This window comes from Gavialis gangeticus, unplaced genomic scaffold (genome assembly GCF_001723915.1).
Source record: "Gavialis gangeticus isolate Ggan-Ray unplaced genomic scaffold, GavGan_comp1, whole genome shotgun sequence".
Classification (NCBI taxonomy): Eukaryota; Metazoa; Chordata; order Crocodylia; family Gavialidae; genus Gavialis; species Gavialis gangeticus.
The window spans coordinates 13,532,450-13,552,128 of record NW_017728980.1 but is presented as its reverse complement, the minus strand read 5'-3'; the positions used below and the strand labels follow the sequence as shown (position 1 = coordinate 13,552,128).

Genomic DNA, 19,679 nt, shown 5'->3' with positions numbered 1-19,679 from the left:
CCAGAGGATCTTTGTAGGCTAGAGATAGGTAACACTGAGTTGCATTGAATGACTTTGTTTTCTTCTGGCAGGGCACAGTGGATGCAGCTGTCTAATGCTCATTCACATACCTGGAGCAAAATAAACTTGTATTCTGTCTGAAAGTCTCCTACAACTCATGACTCCTTGAAGGGGCTTGAATGTAACTTAATAAACGATGAAGAACACTGCTCTGTAGTTCAGCCTGTTCTCTTATAAAGGGGAAACATCCCAAATAACTCCAAGGAACATGGCCAAAGATGCAGTAGATAGAAGGCCAGTTATTTCCATAAATGTTGCTGGAATAACTTTATCTGGCAAACATCTTTGCCTGTAGCACAGGGCTACTCTCCTAAACAAGAGTGTAGTCCAGGCTTGTAGGGAGGGGTTCCTCTAAATGCAGGGACAAGTCATGAGATCAATGTGCTCTTAAGATCTGGTTCCTCCAAGAGCAACTTTTCTCCCCATCTTGAGCTACTTTTGGGAAGTATTTTGCAGAGAGACCAGGGCCTTTAAGCCAGCAGCAAGTAGTACCTATTGCTAGAAAAGCTGGCTGTCAGATTTATAGATGGGTTTCTCCCCCTTCCCCAAGGAAAATAAGCCTTTACCTAATCTTTAACCACATGTAAAAAGCCCTTTGAAGGGAAGAATAATACACCTCTTAAACTTTACAGCCCATTAGAAGACAATGTATGCTTCAACTGCTGGCCAGGCATAAATCCCACTAGTGATGCAATTTTTTTTTTTTTTTTTTTTTACATGCATTTATTTGTCTAAATGCAGCTATAACAAGACAGCTGGTTATGGTTGTTCTGGTCCAATCCCATCTTAATTCATGAGCCATCACCTAATGCTGCAAACATCAAGCAATTCAGTAAATTCTAGAAACATCACTCAAAAGTATGCTAGAGAAGTTGCTATTGTCCACAGAGTCCTAATGATTTCTGTTGCAGAAATCAACATAATCTTCTGCCCCCCCACCTCCCATTATACAATGTGCAAGTGTATGACAGCTGTAAATTATTTATGTAATTGGAGTTAAAATGGCATGAAAGACTGTTTTAAATTAAGTTGAAATCCAGTCCATTTAGATTTCAAATGAAGGCCAACAAAAGGACTGAGGAAGGAAAGGAAAGGTTCCTTTCCCTTACATTAGGCAACAGCAGAGAAGAGCAATGGGAGGATGTAGGACTTCATCCACTTTAATCTTGCTGCATCAGTTGTATTAACCAGTTCATGCTTCATAAATTGTACCCCAGCTTACCTTAACTGCGCTGCAAAGTTCTCAGTGGGGTGAAAGCCACAGTTCAGCATTGAACATCTGATTCTGGCAGCCTTGCCTCACCACTGGATTGACCCGTGTTTCTTTTCAGCACAGATCTACATCACTGACTCACATCCATGCATAAATTCATTTTTTTAAACACACGTAATCATACCACTCTTCTTGAAATAAATTTGCTATTAATAGATTCCAGTAGATCCCTCATGAAAGGCAGGTAGAAACTAACACTTTCTTTTTGTCATGACTTGTACAGTATTTCCATTTAAAAGTCTTCACTCTAAAAGCTTGCAGCGTATGTTAATAGCAATGGGATGGAGGGATTTTGTGGGGCTAGCGGAGAAGTTAAGACTCCCTTGTGGTTGGTGTCTTCACTTCTTGCACTAGCAGAACTCAGACGCACTGCTGCCTTATGGCTTCTCAGTACACCCGTAGCTCAGAGCCTGGACACCTGCCGCTTCAGCTTTGATCTGCATTTTTTTTAAAACATTTATTTGTGCAAACAGATGTAGCTTATTGATTAGAGTTTCAACTGGTCTCTGAACTCTCACGCTATGTTGTGAGTACATACTTCATGAGGACACTAATCAAATCATCCTTATGAAGAACATGAAAGAAATCAAATAGCTGACACTTTTAATTGCACCGAAGTCATTCGTAACAGACATAATCACCTTCAAATCTATATGCAGGGCTCGTCTTTCATCTCCCCTTGCACTGTTAAGGTCAGAGATAACATCACCTCTCCTAGAGCAAGGAACAGGGAGCATTCAGCTCCTGCGGACATCAGTGAGAAAGGCCCAGTAGTTTTTGAAACTGGGCCCTGAAATTTGGACAAGAAACCGGCTTTGAACAATTTTAAGGGCCAAGAGTGAATATAGGGGTTGCCCAGCTATATCATTTAATGCTGTTCAGACATTTTTGTAAGCTGGATTGATATGAATTTTTATTTCTAAATCCCCACCTGGTTCCTTTTTGATAATCAGTGCAATGGTGATGTCCGAGATTCGTCAACTGGTTATTTAGCATTGATTAAGCAGTATTGCTGAAGAAGTCTCAGAACCATTTGGGCCGGGGTCCTGGCTTTTTCAATGATACCAGACAAGGTTTTTTAATAAGCAGCTGGGAGAAAGGACACCCACAGTGGAACAACACGAGATGTTTATTCAGTTCAGGGTCTGCAGGGGAGTGCACAGAGCTACATTAGGTTCATGCTGCCAGACTATCCTCTGTGGTTTTAATTTGCTGTGATAACATGTTACCATAACCCCCTCTGCCTTCTGCTATTTTCCCCTCTAACATTTCTATTTGCTTTACCAGACAGTCTTTCTCCAAACCAATTATTTCTAGATGATCGAAGGGCAAATCATCATTGGCAGCACTGCTTAAAAAGCGATGCTCCTCTTCCATGATTTTCACCAGCTCTTCGGTTAATGCGTCCAGCTTCTCTTCCATTTCTGCAGGACTGAAGGAAGAACAGTTTTCCTCTCGCAAGCTGAAGAAATGGGAGCAAAGATGTAAGACTTACTCAGACAGTAGGAGAGCTGCACCTATAGAAATATTTCTGCTTCTGCTACAGAGTAGGGTCTGGATGAGAGCTGGTTTGTAGTGGTTTACCCCATGTACCACTGAGTGAGGATGGTGGCTTGGGGGGAAGCAAAAAGAAAGATTAATAATTACGGTAGCTTTGTTCTCAAGGGAATTTTGCAATTCCCTGTGACATGGCCTTGTCATTCAGAGGCCAAACACTGCTGCAGCATGTCCACTATGAAGTCAGCGGAGTTGTATTAATGAGGGATATGACCTGTTGTGCTTTTTTTTATTCTAATATGTCTTTGACCATCTGATTATGCAGCCAGGCTCCATATTGGAAACCAGCACCAAAGGAAGGGCCTGGAAATGTACTTGTTTCATATCAGAGATTATTTTGATGCTTATTTTACATACCACTTAATACCTCCAGGCAATAATTCTCACCTTGTCCTCCCAGCAGAGCTCTTTTCTTTGCAGTCAGCTGAGATGGGGACGAAACGTTCCTTTTTCTTTTCAGACAGCGTATTCTTCAGCAAGTCCTCAAGATTTGCATGGAGCAAGAGGCTCCTCTTACACTGTGTGACCAGAGAGCACAGGTAAAAAAAGGAGGACACAGGTCATCTTTGGCTTTAAAAACCTAGCCTCTGCCTCGAATGCGTTTCCAAAGACATCTCTTTCTCCAATGCCCTGGTATGATTTGTGTGGGACTAGAGATTTCCTCCCAGCTCAAAGTATTTCCCAGTTAAGAGAGTCAGCTTTTGAAGACGTTTGATCAGAACTTACACTGAAAACGATGGCCCTATCTTTGTAGCTGTGCCACGTACCTCATGCTAAAGAAACATCTCTAAATGATGTTCCTCCAGGTTACAGGTGTTGTCAAGATGGCAAGCAAGCAGACAACGAATATTATTGTTCCGCTTATCCAAACAGGAGAGCCTCGGCAGGTGTGTCAGTGAGGCTCCATTGATCAAGCCTGCTGGGGATCTGCCCCTTGGTTCTTTTAATAAGTATATATCCCTGTCAAGGAAGTAAAGAGCACTCAACTGCCTCCCCAGCTGAAGACTCGCCCCCTCGCTCTGTGGAGCAGATGCTTTGGCTGAGAGACTATCAGGAGGGGTCAGTCCTGCAATCCACCTCTTGGCAGGGCAATCAAAAGGCAGCTGCTGAGGTTAGAGGCTTAGCTGACTTACAGCCTATTTAATGTTAAATTACACAGCCAGAGTACTACTGTGTCACAGAGGTGTAGGTTGTAGCATCAAAATACTGTGTCATAGGCACTTGTTAAATTATGAGTGCAGCAGAGATTTGCCCACCTTGGTGGTGGTGCTGCTGCTTCAGTTCTGGAGCTCAGCATGGGAAGGGACCTTCTGCATCCTTGAGTCCAGCCCCTGCTCTTGCAAACCCTGCATCATGCAACCCCATTCCTACAACCATTCACTTCCATCTTAAAAGCCCTGGCCCACCCGCCACTACTTCTAGTGAAAGCCTGTTCGATCCTCTTACTTCTCTGGGGGTTGGGTTAGAAGCTGCATTCTCAGTCCCAGCCTCAATTTATTCACGGTCACATTTAAGCCAGCATTGTTCTGGAGCGAACTTGCTTTTCTTCCTGTGCTTTTCTGGTGCTTGCCCTTGCAAGATATTTGCAGACAGCAATCATGTCCCTTCTCAAACTTCATTTTGCATTTCTGAACACATTGAGATCTTTTAGGCTTATCTTCTAGACAGTTCTGCTCATCATCCTGGTAGCCCTTTCATGCATTTGTTCCAGTTTGTCAGCGGGTTAAATAAACCTACTGTGCAGACTGGATAATCATTTAGTTCCAATATTGCCCACACAAACCCTAGCCAGTCTTGTGATGAGTGGGCTTTTAGCTGTACTGCCTAAGCACACTAACTGGGACAAAATCCAGTAGGCGGTAAGCCAGCAGCAGCCTAATGTCGTGCCTACATCCCACCTACGAGGCAGAGCACTTGCACTGGTCTTGTGCACAAGGCTGACCTAACAGATGGGGGAAATGGGAGTGCAGAATCCCTTGTATGGAGCAATGAGATGGATAGGGGCATTCAAATGCACCAGGGTTCATCCACCATCTAGTTACCTCCTCAGAGGTCTCAGTCTCTGTGGATGATTCCACTTTTGCATCAAAAAGCTGAGAGAGAAGATTTATGTTCCCTTCCATGAGTGGTTCTCCCTTCAGCAGAATCTCACTTATCCTCTCAGAGGATTTATTGTTCTGCAGAAGTGCTGACATCCGGAGTCTGAGAGAGAAGGTTTCACTGAGACAGGCCTTTAGTGCCTAGGAATGGAGATAATTCATTTAAAAAACTTGAAAGCATTTATTTAAAGCTAACTCTTTAATAAAGGCAATAGCTAATTAGAAGGGAGAGTAAATGGGCAGTGAGTTAGAACGATTGCTTTTCAGCTCTGGAAGCCCAGATTCATGTCACAGAAGAAATGGGTCTATTGGCCTGGAGGTATTCTCTTGGAAGAAGGGTACAGATCCCACACGAACCAGGTTGCATGAGTTAATATGATCCTGCTGCTCTGAGGAGGCCAAGACCAGGACAGCAGGCTAGCTACCAGCAGCATGGGCAGCAGAGCTCTGTGCATGTCTGCAAGTCCTTCTCTGTTATGAGCACCACTGAACATGAACAGCCATCTGCCAGCCCTGCAAGACTGAGGAGACATACCCATGATCCAGTGGTAAGGAGAGCATCTCCAGAGACCCAACTTGTATCAAACACCAAGAGTCACAAAGCTGTTAAACTATCTGGAGAAAAAATATAGTATTTTGCTGTGCTCCCCCCAGCACAGATCTTTAAATCTGCTTCCCCAACAACTTTATACTCTTCTAGAGTGGGCAATAGATTGCTAGAACAGGCCTGTCCTTTCTTTCTTCTTTCCACACATTATAGTCCAGCTACAAAAGAGTGTAGCAAGTATTTCTATATCAGCTTTGTTCATCGACAGGAGACTATGCACCCATTGCTCTGGATCTTCAGGCTGTTTTACAACAGGCTGGCAACAGTCAGCACGAAGCGGTGTTCTTTCACTGCGTGACCAACATCCTGATGACACACTTGCCACCCTGCTAGGTTATCAGCGTGTAGTCACGTGAAAACAAAATGAGCGGTTTGCATTAAAGGGCAAGCATCTTATCCCACCTCCCCTCTTGATGCTTATTAATTACAAGCAGAGGCAGGAGGTGCCAAGAAGGTAAATCTCTGTGCAGAACATGTCACCTTCATGCAGCTGGATACCCAGGGTGTTTTGATACCTGATAAAACAATCTCAGAAAGGCTGGGCTGGAGTCCTGGCTGAGGTCCGCGGCAGCGATGTGAGCCAGACAATGCACCAGCAGCAGAAGGAAGCTGCCCACAGAGCCCAGACACTCTCTTAAAACAAATAATTTCTTCTCGAAATTCTAAGAAGGAAAGGAAAAGGGTCCAGAGCAGGTAGAGATAACAAGGCAGCATTAACCCAGGTGCAATGTGTTGCTTTTATGGACACTGGGTGAATTCTGCTTAGAGTCCCTGGGGTACGTGCCTATGCCCACGTGCAAAAAATTGTGATTTTGGAAGGTTTTATTCAGGACACAGTAATGTGCAACCTTACTATTTTTCCCCCCTCATGAAAAAGCCCATTTTTGGATTCATTTGCAGAGTGCGAAGGCTACATTTCTGGCACTCTGCCCTTGTATGAAATATTCTCTCGTCTTTCTCATGTATCCCAAATGTTACAGTGATACACAGCTTCCTCTCTTGCTATGGTGCTGTAGAAATAAACACCCCTGGATCAGGTTTTAAACCCTTTCGCCTAGCGTGCTTACTCCCCTGACTTTAAAGGAGGCTACTCAGAGTAAGGCACCACTCCGTGTGAGCAACAGCATTGGAATTTGGACCTAAAAGATTTCTTTGGAAACATGGAGCCACAGATTTTACTACCCCTCAGACTTTCAATAGGTCCCATCTACATCACAGCTTGAAAATATCCATAAGATTTATGGCCAGAACTATCTGGGCTATGTTAATAATCTCTGGCAGAACAGAGATTGTTCTTTCACAGTGACATTTATTGTTCCTTTGCTTAACAGTCTTTTCCTAGAAGGGAGTGCGTGCGCCATGTCTTTATAAATACAAAATCTCTTTCCATTTCACTCCTTAATCCAAAAAAAATCAATAAACCTGAGAATATTGAGGAGGTTGGCTAAAGTGTTAAATGACATACCTGGTAAAAGAAGGAGTTTCGGAAAGCGTTGCCCACAGCATTACTGCAAGGTATGCTGGTGGCAATGCAGAGGTTAATTTCCGGAGCCTACAGGGAAAAAAATAGCTTCTATGAAATTTTTTACATGCTTTAAATCTGCAAAGTAAGACAGACATATTAATGGAATATAAATGTATTTAAATGCCAGCTTTGATTTGCAGGGGAAACACAGAGCCAGCGAATACCACATGACAATGGAGAGTGTTTAAAAAGTCCCCAGCAGATCACAGGAGTTCATCCTGCTAGCCTTCTAATTGCATAAATGAAAGCACACTTCAGCCCAGGGGCCCTGGTGGTTGCTGCTCTTTTGGTATTATAATTTATTGATTGAGTTACAGGAGCCCCTAGAGGCCTCTACCTAGAGCCAGGCTTCAACATGCTAAGTGCTGAACAGACGGAGTGTAAAAGACTCCCCGCATCAAAGTTTAAAATGCAGGCAGGTCAAGGTGGTGTTACTATTGCCACTTTGCAGCTGAACTGAGGCACAGAAAGAGTGAGTGACTTGTCTAAGGTCATGCTGAGAGGCTGAGGCAGGAGACAAAATGAATTCATATCTTGAGAAACACCATCTGGACATCTGATCCAAGATGATTCTCCCATGCTGCTCTAGATGAAGCCGTTTCAGTGTCATCTCTCACTCACTCTCTAGTCTTTCTTCACCTACAGCTGGGAAGTTTTCTGCAGCCTGCTGCATTTTATTGGTGCTTTTCTATAAATGTCTACTTCCTTATGAGAGTGGATGTAGTTTCCAACAGGATATTAGTGTTTTAAACTTACATTGATGTGAAGTCGTAGAAATTGTAGGACGGAGATGCCATACTGGTATATGACAAACTCTCTTGCAGAAAGGGCTTCGGGATGAACTGGTTTAAGTTCCCCTTTATGAATCATCAGAACGTCTGGTATGTCCCGGAAAGAACTTCCTGTGCCTACAAAAGTTGGCAGCATTTCAACAGACGGGTTGACTTCATTTTACTTCTGAGTTAGTACAAGTACAAATTGACTTTTATTATAAAATACTAAGAGATGAGAAGACTGGATAAGATGCATTTAATTGCAGAGACTTATAAGTGAGAACTAACTGCTTCCTGGCCTATTTCTTGGGTTCTCAGTACAGAAACAAAAAAACACCCAGTTATCTGGTCTTTTAATTACTGTTATATTTGCCCAGTCAAACTGTGCTGCAAAGTGCATTTGTGCTTTTTTAATCCCATTCAATGAACTCCTTCTGTATCAGTTACAGAGAAACCAGGATCATTTCTAAGAGGCACAGAAACAAGAGGACTGCACACGTGCTCCCTTATAAACAAAAGAAGAGGGCTAGATCTGTGTCAGGCCTTGTGTTAGTTAAAACACAACCAGACTTAACCATGTTAGTCAGAAAAATATGTGCGAAACCTCTCATCATGCTTATAAACCCCACAGGGTAGCAGGAACAAGGCCACCCTGATGCACGATACCTTCCTTTCAAAGAACTCAAAGTGCCGAACAATTTTACAGATGACAAGAAAAACCGCATCCCACCAGTGAGATGGGCGTTATTGCACAGATCACTGACAAGTTAAAGTGGCTTGCCCAAGGCATCACAGCAAGTCAGTGGCAAAGGCACGTATTCTGCTGGCTCTCTTCTCTTTCCCCAACTACTTTTGCTATTAGATGCTACACCCTCCATAGAGGAAAATACCTCCAGGACACCTCAACAGTTAATTAGATAGCATTCACACCTGAGACTTGATAGAGTGTTTCCAGTGTTACAGTGAAGTGTCCTGAAAAGTTGCCTCAAAATCAGAGGGGAAGAAAAGCTTACCTTTCTCCTGCTGGCTTTCCAGCAGCCCTGCTGCCTTTGCATGAGTTTGGAGCTGGTCATTCACATCTCTCAAGAGTGTGAGGAGCAGAGAGGTATTTAGGCATTTGCTTTTATTGCTGTCTACACAAAAGAATATAAAAATGTAACAGTCTGAAATAACTGTCCCTGACAGGATTTGCATAAGGCAAATGGGAAGCATGCATCTTAAAAGGAAAGTAATTTTCACGTGTAATTAGGATTTTTCGAACAGCCCTTTTCGTTCTTAGTTACTGTAATTTTGCACAAAGACATTTTAAAATTACCAAAAGGAGTATTTTCTTCTCCCCAGTACTGGGGATAACACCTAACCCAGTGAACTTTCTATTTTGCATCTGTCTCATCTATTATTCAAACTTCTTTGTTCAAAAACAAAAATTGAAAGAATAAATTGGATCAAATGAAAACTTTTTCTGCTTGCTCCTGCGTGGAGTACTTGGAAATTACAGCAAGCAGCCATGGGCAACTCTTAATTAGAAGTATTGTTTGCAAATGATGCATTTGTAAGTGATGAGAAGAGAAGAAATGTCATTAAAAAAATTTAAATCCATAAAATGTGATTGCCTAAGAGACTGCTAAATTCTGTACCCTGGCATAGCCAGTGGGAGTTTTGCTCAGTTAAAGAAATCGACATTTAACTGTGTGCGTTTCTGGCATTGTTCAAAGCACAGCTACTATTTCATGTGGTCTGCGCTGCAGCAACTGCACAGGTAGTGAAGCCTCCTACAAGGGACAGAACGATGCAGCAGATAGAGCTGTCTGGGAAGGAAGCCTCTGCAAGGGGACATTTCATGGAGATCCACAGACAGAAAAGTGGTCAGCTGTTATTAGCTTAAAAGCCTTACCACACCGGAACTGAGGATTCAGAAGGATAATCCTTGAGGCCATCACCTTTTCAGTCTGCTTCAGTATTTTGATACCTGTGTGAGGTCAATATACACATTAGATAAGTTCTCAGCAAAGAGTTGTAGAAATGCTCATACGCTATCCCCATAATCCTTCTCTTATTCCACAATCTCACTCATCTTTTACTATGTATGGTACATAATATTTACATCCTAGATTCTGCATCTAAATCTCGCTGGGTGCATCTACACGTGCACCGTAATTTAGGTTACTACACAGTAACTGAAAATTACTGTGCAGCACGGGTGTGCATCTACATATGCATGCCTGTAGTGCCCAGTAACTATAGCGACTTATGCCGATTTGGGCATAAATTTGCTACCTCCCTGATGCAGATAACAAATTTACACCTGAGTAGTTACTGCGCAGTAAGACATGTGTAGATGCCTTAGTGTACAGTAACCCTGTGTGAGTGGACTGATTTGGGACTAACTTTACTCCCAAGTCAGTCCACACACAGCATTACTGCACTGTGACTCCTGCACATGTAGACAGCGGCGTAAAAACTGCTCACTGCACTGTAATTTACTGCACAATAAATTACTGTGCAGTAAATGCATGTATAGACATGCCTAGTAATACAGATTCCACTAGTTTCTTATGGGGGCAGAAAAATGATCATCTTCAGGGTGGAAAAGACCTGATGTCTCTTTTGATCTAAATTTTGTTCGGTTTCTAATTTCTGGAAATGCCTAGGTTTTTTCCTGTTATGCTTTATTGAAAGAGAGAAACTGGCATTTCTTCAGGTGATCATGTAACACCTCCCTCGGTCTGCACTGTAATTGTGATCTGATTTTTCCGAACGGTGCCCCAGGAGTCATATCCACTCAACAAGGACTAATAGCTCCACTAAGATTCCCACTGCAAATCAGACTTACTCTCTGCAAAGAGCGCTAAAACCTGGTCACATGCCTGGCTAGGTTTCTCTTGGGTGTGTGAGGAGGTAGATGAAGATGAAGAAGGGTCTTTTTCTTGTTGTTTCTCTTCTTTCTCATTCTTCTTCTGCTCTGGCTTCATTCTCAACTTCTCCAAGTCCTGGTGGAAAGCCTTTTCCAAGAAGGCTGTGGTGTCATTGTGTTCTTCCACCAGTTTCTATCAAGGATCAGGAGTAAGACGTGAAAGCTGGTAAGGTGAGATCCATGGGTAACACAGCCTGTCACTGCACAACACTACCCTCTACTCACTGCCCTGGCATAAGGCTCTTCAACTCTGTCCCCTTTATCCTCTCATGGATGTAGCACAGGGGTGGGCAATTGTTTTGGGCAGAAGACCGCTTAATGAGTTTTGGCAAGCCATCGATGGCCGCATGACAGTCAGCCCAGGGCAGATTAATATTAATTTTCTAAATTTTTTAGGGGCCCTGTGGGTCAGACAGAATGGCTTGGTGGGCCGCATCTGGCCCTTGGGCTGCATTTTGTCCACCCCTGATGTAGCATGTTGCAGTTGCCATTGACATGTGTCATATTTGACCAACCCTCCTCTATGGGGCTGAATTTCATATTTAACATAGCATGCCATAGTTGGCAACTGCCTCTATGAGCAAGGACATAACCTTGGGATTGGTGAAAGACTGTACACTTGCCCTGAGTATGGGCAAACAAAAGCAGTGTACAATAAGAGGAACAGAAGAAGATGGTAATGATGATGATATCTAAGAGGTCCCTTTATAGACTTTCCATTGTATATGTGCCATCATGCTGCAAAATGTACATTTTGGGACCAGGCCCTACATGCATCATCCAGTTCTTTAGGTCTCCACACTCCAGCTGATCCTGCAGCTTTGCTCCTTTATCTGATATTTGCCATCTGTGAGATTCCTCCAGCTCCAGCTGCTTCTCTTGGAAAATCTCCCAGACCTCTTCCCCTTTTCCTCTTTTATTTTCTGCTTCCAGGGTGGGTTTTTTGATCTACAGGGTAGAAGGGCTTGTGTCATTTGCCTTCTTTTAGAATTGTGGGGTTTGGAGAGATCTCTGGGGTTGTCTAGTTCAACCTCCTGCACAAAAACCTAAACCACCCCTGTCATATGCTCATCCAGCATCTTCTTGGAAGCCCCCAATGAAGGAGGCTCTGCATCTTCCCAGAGCAGCTTGTTCCATTGCCTTTCTGTTCTGCACAAGTCATTTGTTGCTTACAGAACAGTGCACGGTCAGACCGGCATATAGTGCAATAAATGCAGTTTGAAATCATATGGGATGTGCTGTTTTTTCTACCTGCACTGGATGAAGGAGGCTTGGGGTGTTTTCCCTAGATCTTCTATTGCCCATGGTTAGTTTCAATTGCTGGGTCAATCTCCTTATTGTCTGCTCTCTGAATTCCCGCAGTCCATCAGTTGCTGTGTTAGCATAATCCACAGCCTGTAGAATATACACATGGAAGGATTAGAAAACTTAGAAAAGCAGGTATTGTTCACAGAAAGAAAGGTTTGTGGGCAAGCAAAGAGTTATGATGCAATAACAGCAGTAACACTAAATTGCTCAGACAGCAGCTTTCATCTGAGGCGGCCAAGGCTTCTGCAAAAACATTAAAGCTTTGTATAGTCTCCCTGGGGTAGGTAAGCGCTACAGTGCAACTCTGCGGGTGTATTCAGTGAGGCACGGAGGAGTGAGCTGGTCACACAGGAGTGAGGTTGTAAGTGCCCATGTAGGAGGCAAACCTAGGCACAGAACCCAGGAACCCCCAATGTCATGCTGAACACAGTCCCTCATCAGTTTTTTGGTTATTAGACGATGCCCCTTCAATCAAACACGACATTGGTCTGTTGAGACTCTCCAAAACATTCTTTTTCAGATAATATCCAAGTCAGGGCTCAGTATAAAAGTGTACAATGACAGATTGATACAACTATGCTCATTTTGTACAGTCTGTAGCAAAAGTATTGAAAATATTATTCTGACCTTTGCATGGTTTGTTAAGGAAAGAGGCTGACAGCAAGGAGGTTACATGCAGAGCTCGAGAGTGGGTACCATCATCGTTAGATAATTCTTTTTCAATCTCACCTTGTCCAAAGAATGGTCTTTCAGGCCACGGGCTACTTCTCTAAATTGTTTCTCTCTCAGCTGCAACAATTTGGCAGCTTGTTTCAGCTCCAGGACTGATGATCTGTGCTCCATGTGATCTTTCATGAGATGCAAAATACTCTTAAGATCATCATCGAGCAATGGCTCCTGAAACACAAAAGGTCCACGGGTCACATAATACAGCAATGCAACACTAATAGGAGCAGAAAACCCTGTTTGTTTTCTTGGTTATTTTGCTCTCTGGAACGCTGCTTCTCAGGAAAGTACAGAAGAGTCATCCAGGGCAGAAGGAGTTACATACCGGTAATAATGCATATAGTTCTTCTTATCTGTAAATCCCAAAATAATTTTCAAATAATTTAATAGGCATTAGCCCTAAGCATATCCATTGAGGGGGGCCAGGTTTACAGAATATGTGCACTGCAGCTACATCACTCAGTGTTGGAAACAGGATCTCAAATGCAGAAATCAAGTCACACTCACTTATCCCTATCCTTGTGCTTTCTCACTTAAGAGGCAGGCCTTCCCAAATGATCCACATATTTGCTTCTAACTTTGAAGGCCTCAGTTACTGGCTGCCCAGCTGCAGAAGCCTACCTGGGGATTTTTTAAAAGAGCCTGAATTAAATCTATATTAACATATTAAGAAAATAGCAAAGGAATGAGGTACTCAATTCTTGTTGAGGCTCCTTTGAAAATCCCAGCCTTTGAGACCAGCTTTTTGATTCCCAGCTCCAGGTGAAGCCAGTGAGAGCTATGGCCCATAGCATAAATACAGCAGGGTAAGCAGTACCAGCCCTGAAGCAAACAAGCTTTACCTCTATGGCCAGCTCCTCCAAATGCCCATCTTCACTCTGCGTTCTCTCATTCATTGTTTGGAGCCTGAAGCAGTCTTGTAGCATTATTACTGTTTGCCGCAGGTGCCTCTGAGACAGGATAAAATATACCAGGTGCTCAGCATGGTTTCTTAACTCCTGTCTTTCAGCTTTGTGGATCACTTGCATTTCTTTGGCCTGCAGCTAGGAAGAAAATATTGCCATGCCTTTTTAGAGTCAGTCCCCTACAGAAAAATGAGAGCTTGGAAATATTCAAGGTCTACCAGCAAGGTTTGAATGAAAGAAATCAAAGAGCTGTGTTGAAGAACCATGGGAACTATGCAGCTAAGAGGCCTGCAGAGGATACTCTTGATGAAGTTGGAGTCCTGCTGGAGGTGGCTAAGCCTCGCTGTGGATAACACATGATTCAAATGTTTGGGGGCTACAAATCATACTGTTGTATGCTATATGTGCCTGCCTCTCCTGTGTAGTTCCAAAAGCAAAGGGGGGAGGACTAATACTGTGGCTACTGTACCTTGTCTTCTGTTTGCATTTGAAGCTCCATTTGGAATTGTTTCTGCAGATGTCTCAGTTTACCCTCTGACTCTTCCTTTAATCCAGTGAGCAAATCCCCCTCTTGGTGGTGCTTTTGGAGAAAAGTCATGGCTCTTGTGACTTGCTGCTTCTCCACAGCCTGGGCTACCTCCTGAGCGACTGCTTCTCCTGTAGCTCTGTATTCCAACTGGTTTAGGATCCTTGACACACCCTCTGGGCAGGCCTGTCTCTTACGTGAGAAAGCACAAGGATGGAGATAAATGTGTGTGACTTCTGCATTTGAGATTCTGCACTGAACATAACCCCGTGCACCCCCGCCATGTAGCAGCAGTGAACATAACCCCGTACATGCCCCGCTTCGGGCTAATGTCCCTGCACTCAATCCTCTGCTTGATCAAATAGGATCAGGGCGCAGAATTTATCTGGGGAGCTTGTGCTTTCATGCAAAATGGATAAGCCTACTCCTAAATATGCAATAAGCCTACAAGTAAGTGACAGTATGGTAAGAAATTGGGATTAGGATGAGGTTTGCATATTGCCTGGCAAACCAGGGGTCAAAACTTGTCCTAGACTACTAGTAGCTTTAGAATTAGTCCAGATCTCTGCTGCAGCCTAGGGGAGTGACACCAATACATTCAACATCTGGTGTTACACTGGAATCCAGCGTACAATTACCCCAGTGAAAAATCAGGGGTAGAACTTCACTGGTGAAAGTCATATTGGTGTACAAATGGTGTCCACAGCCTCTATCCCTGTAGCAGTTTGAAGACAAGCTATTAGATGGGATTCCCATTACCTAGTAGTGAAGCACAGTAATAGCAGCCTGCCACCTACTATTCTAAAGTAAGCTGCTCTCTATCTGCTGTGGATCCCAGGATACATTACATGGATGTACAAAAGTGATGCAACTTGCACTGGTGTATGTGTGTCATGTGTTCACACCTTCAGTAAGAGGCAGTTTCTCAATGCCTCTCTCTCTCCTGTACAATAGGGATAAAAACACTTCTCACTCCCCTGCCCTTGTCTAAACGTTTATATCATCAGTTCTCAGGCAGGCATTAACTTCACCTGGGAAACAGTGAGATGAAGAAAGGCTGAAATGGAAGTACCTGGAGATCATTGTAGAGATCCAGCACTCTATACAGACAAACTTGTTTCATAGCTTCCAGCTTTACTATTTTGACTGCTGAAGCTTGTAATATTTGAGTCGTTGAGTCTGGAAATAACTTTTCTTCCAATGAATAGGCTGTCTGTGGAGTAAAAGAGAGGAAAAAAACATACAGGAGAAACTCATTCTATATCCACATCATCCGGTGGGTAGCATTTACACCACTTTACGAGCACAATGCAAATTATTCCCACAAGTTGCTGCCTAAACCATCTGTGTTGCTTTCTTTACAGAAAGGACAATATTGCTTTTTAAGAGGGATGTGTCCTCACAAAGTTTGCCAGGCATCAGCATGATATGCTTGCAGAAATGAAATGGCAAAACCTAAGTTGCCAAACTTCCTAGACGTGCTTATCGAGTTGGGAAAAATCTATTACATTTTACTGTAAAATGCAGTGCAATTAAAGAGCAGTGTCATGGCCACTGGCAAAGCAACTCTTCCTATCCTCTCCTTCTCTATTCAAAGTTTTAATAGCTAGGACTGTGGCAAAAAATTGTGTGTGTGTGTACGTGTGTGTGTGTGTGTGTGTGTGTGTGTGTGTGTGTGTGTGTGTACATAAGTGCAACAGGAGGGAATATACCAATAAATCTTGCAAGACACAAGTATTTTAAAATGTTATGTCTAAATGGCAGGTGTGTTTCCTCTATATTGTCTTGTATCATGCTCATTTAAAATTAAATTCTTTTCTGAAAGGCTGCTTAATTCCATACTTTAGCAGTAACAGAAGTGACCTGACATTTAGAGGTATTGAGTGCTCAGCATCTTCCGCTGAAATACCTCCAGAAGGGGGGCTATTTATCTGAGTGTCAATGTACAAGCTTTTGAGCCTGGATTTAGATGTCCCTTTTTTAAAATCTTGGTTTGTGTAGGATTTCTGTTTTTGGCAGGGTTCTCTTCTTGGCTAAAATTCTTATCACTACTGAGATTCCTATATATTGTCTTGATGACAATCTTTTTACACTTTACCCCCATTTTTTTACTCTGAATGAAAATAGTTTTCTAGGGTCGTCTATCTGAAGAACCATACTATTGGCATTGCTTTTTTAAAAACACAAATACCATTTACATGTGGATAGTAATGTGCTCCTCATAGCTACATTTTTAGCTATGCATCAAGAGATTTATTTTGTGATCAGAAACATAGTGATTGCGTTTAGCACAAATAGAGGGGGGCTGGACCCGATGATCTGTGAGGTCTCTTCCAGCCCCTAACAATCTATGAATCTATGAGGCTGAGGTTTCCACTGATGCTTTTGAGGCATGCAGTCAAGTCCATCGTCCTTTTTTATGGAGGAAAACATAGGTCAGAAAAGCGATAGGCGTGCGAGTGTAAAGAAGGCTCCTTGAACTTACTTCTTGTTCTTTAGTGACGTCTGATCTGATGTGGGAATCAGAAATTCGTGACCCAGGATCAAGCAATGAGAAGTGAGGTGGAATTTCTTCCAGGAAATGCAAGGTGTTTTTGAGTGTTCCTAGATCCAGACTGAGCCCTGAATTCTTGATGTCTTCCCAGTGCTTCTGGCGCAGGGTTTGTTCAGCCTCCTGGTGGTATTCAGCCAAGTCTTGCAGAAGGGTGTCCCGCTTCCTGCCCATCTCCCTCTCTTTATTGCTTTTCATATCCTGAAACCAGACACATTTCTGCTTCAGCCGCTAACATTTGGATGTCAGTAACATTAAAAACAATCAGTAATGCTAAGTGCAAGATTTGGGGAAAATGGAGCAGAAAGATTAGGCCTCTATGTCCATAGATAGGCTCTTAAATAAACAGCCTGATGGACAGTACTACCAGGCAGACAGTAGCTCTGATTGAAACTAGGTAAGTAGCAAAATAGAGAAACAAGAACCAAATTTTAGGTACCCGTTTTTTGTTAGCTTTTGCATTTGGCTTTGCAATGTTAGAACTTCAGGATCCCTCATGTTTTGGAAAGAAAATCTGTTTTGCTTCAGCCGCCTGTGTTATATCATTGGAGGGAAATGAGATGAAACCAGTTCAAAAAGGAAATAAGAAAATCCCCCTTTCCCACTCTCTGACTGAGAACTGCAGGCTGAGGCAGCACTGCTCGTACCTGGCTTTCTTTATGCTCTTCCTTTTCCAGAGCTTTGGATGATTCATAAAAGGAGCAGATTGTGTTTATTTCTTCTGTCATTAAGGACAGCTCTAGGTGCACCAACGCACTGGCATGTTTCTCCAAGAAAAACCTGCCAAGACAACAGTAATAAATTAGAATAAATTAGGAGGGACTTGAAGTGATCATGAATTGATGTAAGCCTTTACCTTGACATACACACATGGGTACACATTCATGGAGCATACATGCTCCAGGACGGGTACATGTCATCTACCAGTGGGATGAAAGGCAGCAACTGTCCATGCAACCAGCACATAACACTCGAGGACAAAAACCAAATGTTTTTCTTCAAAGAAAACTGCAGGGAGTGTTTAAGGGAAAAAATGGGGAGAAACCACATTCCTCACCTTGTCTGGACTTCTTGCTGTATGTGTGGGATCCTCGATGGGGATAAAGAGGGCCAGAGAGGTGAAAGCAGGGTAGGTGGAGTGACTTCAGGACCGCTGTGAGCCAGGAATGCCTCCGAATGAGCTGTTGAGGCCTTTAAAGTGCTCTGTGAACAATAGCCTTCAGAAAGAAGCAGAGAGGAGCAGAAGACCTTAGCATTCATTCCTGATCCCTTGCTCCTTTCAGGGCCGTCAAGCTCCCATCCACAGGTCTTTGCACGAACTACTTAAAAAACTCTAATGCACATCTATCTATCTTTCAACTCAGCAGTGCACTGTGGTGCATCTGGCAATGCTTCGGGACACAAGGAAAGCAGAGGACCCATCTGGACATGTTCACCTGCCTGCATACATCAGTCACCCCCCTGTAAACCTGTGACACAGCTACATGTCTCTTTGTCATTAAATCTGGAAAGCTGGGAGACCTGCATGTAACAATACTTGACGTGTACCCTGTCTACTAAGAGAGAAAATCCTGTTCATCCCATTTGCCTTTATTAAGCTATAAATAAATACATTTCTGCAGCAGATAAAGCTTAACACACACTAGAAAGTACTGCTTTCAGTACTCAATTCAAGGATTTTTCAACCCAATTAGCACTCAATACAAAGATCTTTCAACCCAATTTCAGTGCAGCAATGGCAATCCAAATACACAAGATTAACCATGGCTTGAGAAAGGCAGGGAAGGCTCCAACCAGTTGGGTCTGAAATGCAGACAGATAAATAAGAGTAGCTGCTGTGGCAGAATCTGAGATTATTTAAAGGGAAGTCCAGATCTGAGATTATTTAAAGGGAATAAAATTTGTGAGGCCCTGGCTCCCTACTTTGAATTGCCTTCTTCACATTTCTAAGCACCCTGTCCTACTGAGTCAAATCAAACAGAAAGAAGAGACGATTGAAGTGCACCCTGTCTGCTTTTCCCCTGCAAACATCAGACAACAGCTTTTCCCCATTTGTGCTGGAAACAGTCAAGCAATAGCAGCTGAAATACTGTTACAGGAAAGGGAATCAATATTAGCTCCTGAGGGAAGAGGAATGACCATTTAATTCTATGTGTATTAATTATTATAATGCAGTCTTGGTAATTAAATAATCACTAATTATTTCTAAAGTGCTGACATATCTCCACACTTCTTGGGTTACCTCCAAAGTTAACTAAAACTTTCAGTGTGTTCCAAAAAGACCGACACGTGACAAAAACGTGGAAGTAAGTGGCCGCGTTGCGGAGCTGCCACCAGATAGCATGGGATTCACTACGGTTCTCGAGCGCATCCTTAAACTGGGCAAGAAATTCCTTGCCCAGGAGGACCTTCCATCACCAATCCTCCTGTGAAATATGAAACATCCTAACTAGGAAGAAGCAGCATTCAACATCCTGCTTGCCATCAGACACCTTTCAGGTAAATAGACTGCTCCAACTTTTATCCGAGCCTAATGAAAAATGAACTTCTCCAGCCAGGAGACCCTCCAACTCTCCTGTGAAATGCAAATTTTCATTTCTACCTGGGAGAAATGTTACCATCTTTGCATTCTCCTATGCCTGAGGAAAGGTGCATGTGCCTGAAAACATGCAAATAAAGATTTTTTTGTTTTTGCAACTGTGTAGTTGGTCTAATAAAAGATATTGCCTCTAGCACACTGACTCCTTAAAGTGCAGCATGCGATGCTCACACTCATCTCCCACTGAGTTCAATAGGACTCAAGCACAGGTTGCCCTGGGGCCCTAATCCATCCTCCTTTTCTAAAACAGCAACCC

General features: G+C 43.0%; 1 protein-coding gene across 1 annotated transcript in view; it reads right to left on the bottom strand.

Annotated features, from left to right (window-relative positions):
• Positions 1–2,291: 2,291 nt before the first annotated feature.
• LOC109291478 overlaps positions 2,292–19,679 on the bottom strand; it is a 52,515-nt gene continuing 35,127 nt past the window's right edge. The window contains exons 23-40 of the mRNA XM_019508528.1: positions 17,882–18,041; positions 17,472–17,604; positions 16,759–17,025; positions 15,346–15,486; positions 14,217–14,465; positions 13,685–13,885; positions 12,846–13,013; positions 12,060–12,203; positions 11,580–11,756; positions 10,728–10,941; positions 9,789–9,863; positions 8,908–9,027; positions 7,878–8,029; positions 7,062–7,148; positions 6,112–6,258; positions 4,933–5,130; positions 3,278–3,408; positions 2,292–2,795 (exon numbers count right to left, since the gene is read on the bottom strand). Of these exons, the coding sequence (XP_019364073.1) occupies positions 2,510–2,795; positions 3,278–3,408; positions 4,933–5,130; positions 6,112–6,258; positions 7,062–7,148; positions 7,878–8,029; positions 8,908–9,027; positions 9,789–9,863; positions 10,728–10,941; positions 11,580–11,756; positions 12,060–12,203; positions 12,846–13,013; positions 13,685–13,885; positions 14,217–14,465; positions 15,346–15,486; positions 16,759–17,025; positions 17,472–17,604; positions 17,882–18,041 (3,050 nt within the window). The 3' untranslated portion in view covers positions 2,292–2,509. The remainder of the gene's footprint in view (positions 2,796–3,277; positions 3,409–4,932; positions 5,131–6,111; positions 6,259–7,061; positions 7,149–7,877; positions 8,030–8,907; positions 9,028–9,788; positions 9,864–10,727; positions 10,942–11,579; positions 11,757–12,059; positions 12,204–12,845; positions 13,014–13,684; positions 13,886–14,216; positions 14,466–15,345; positions 15,487–16,758; positions 17,026–17,471; positions 17,605–17,881; positions 18,042–19,679) is intronic.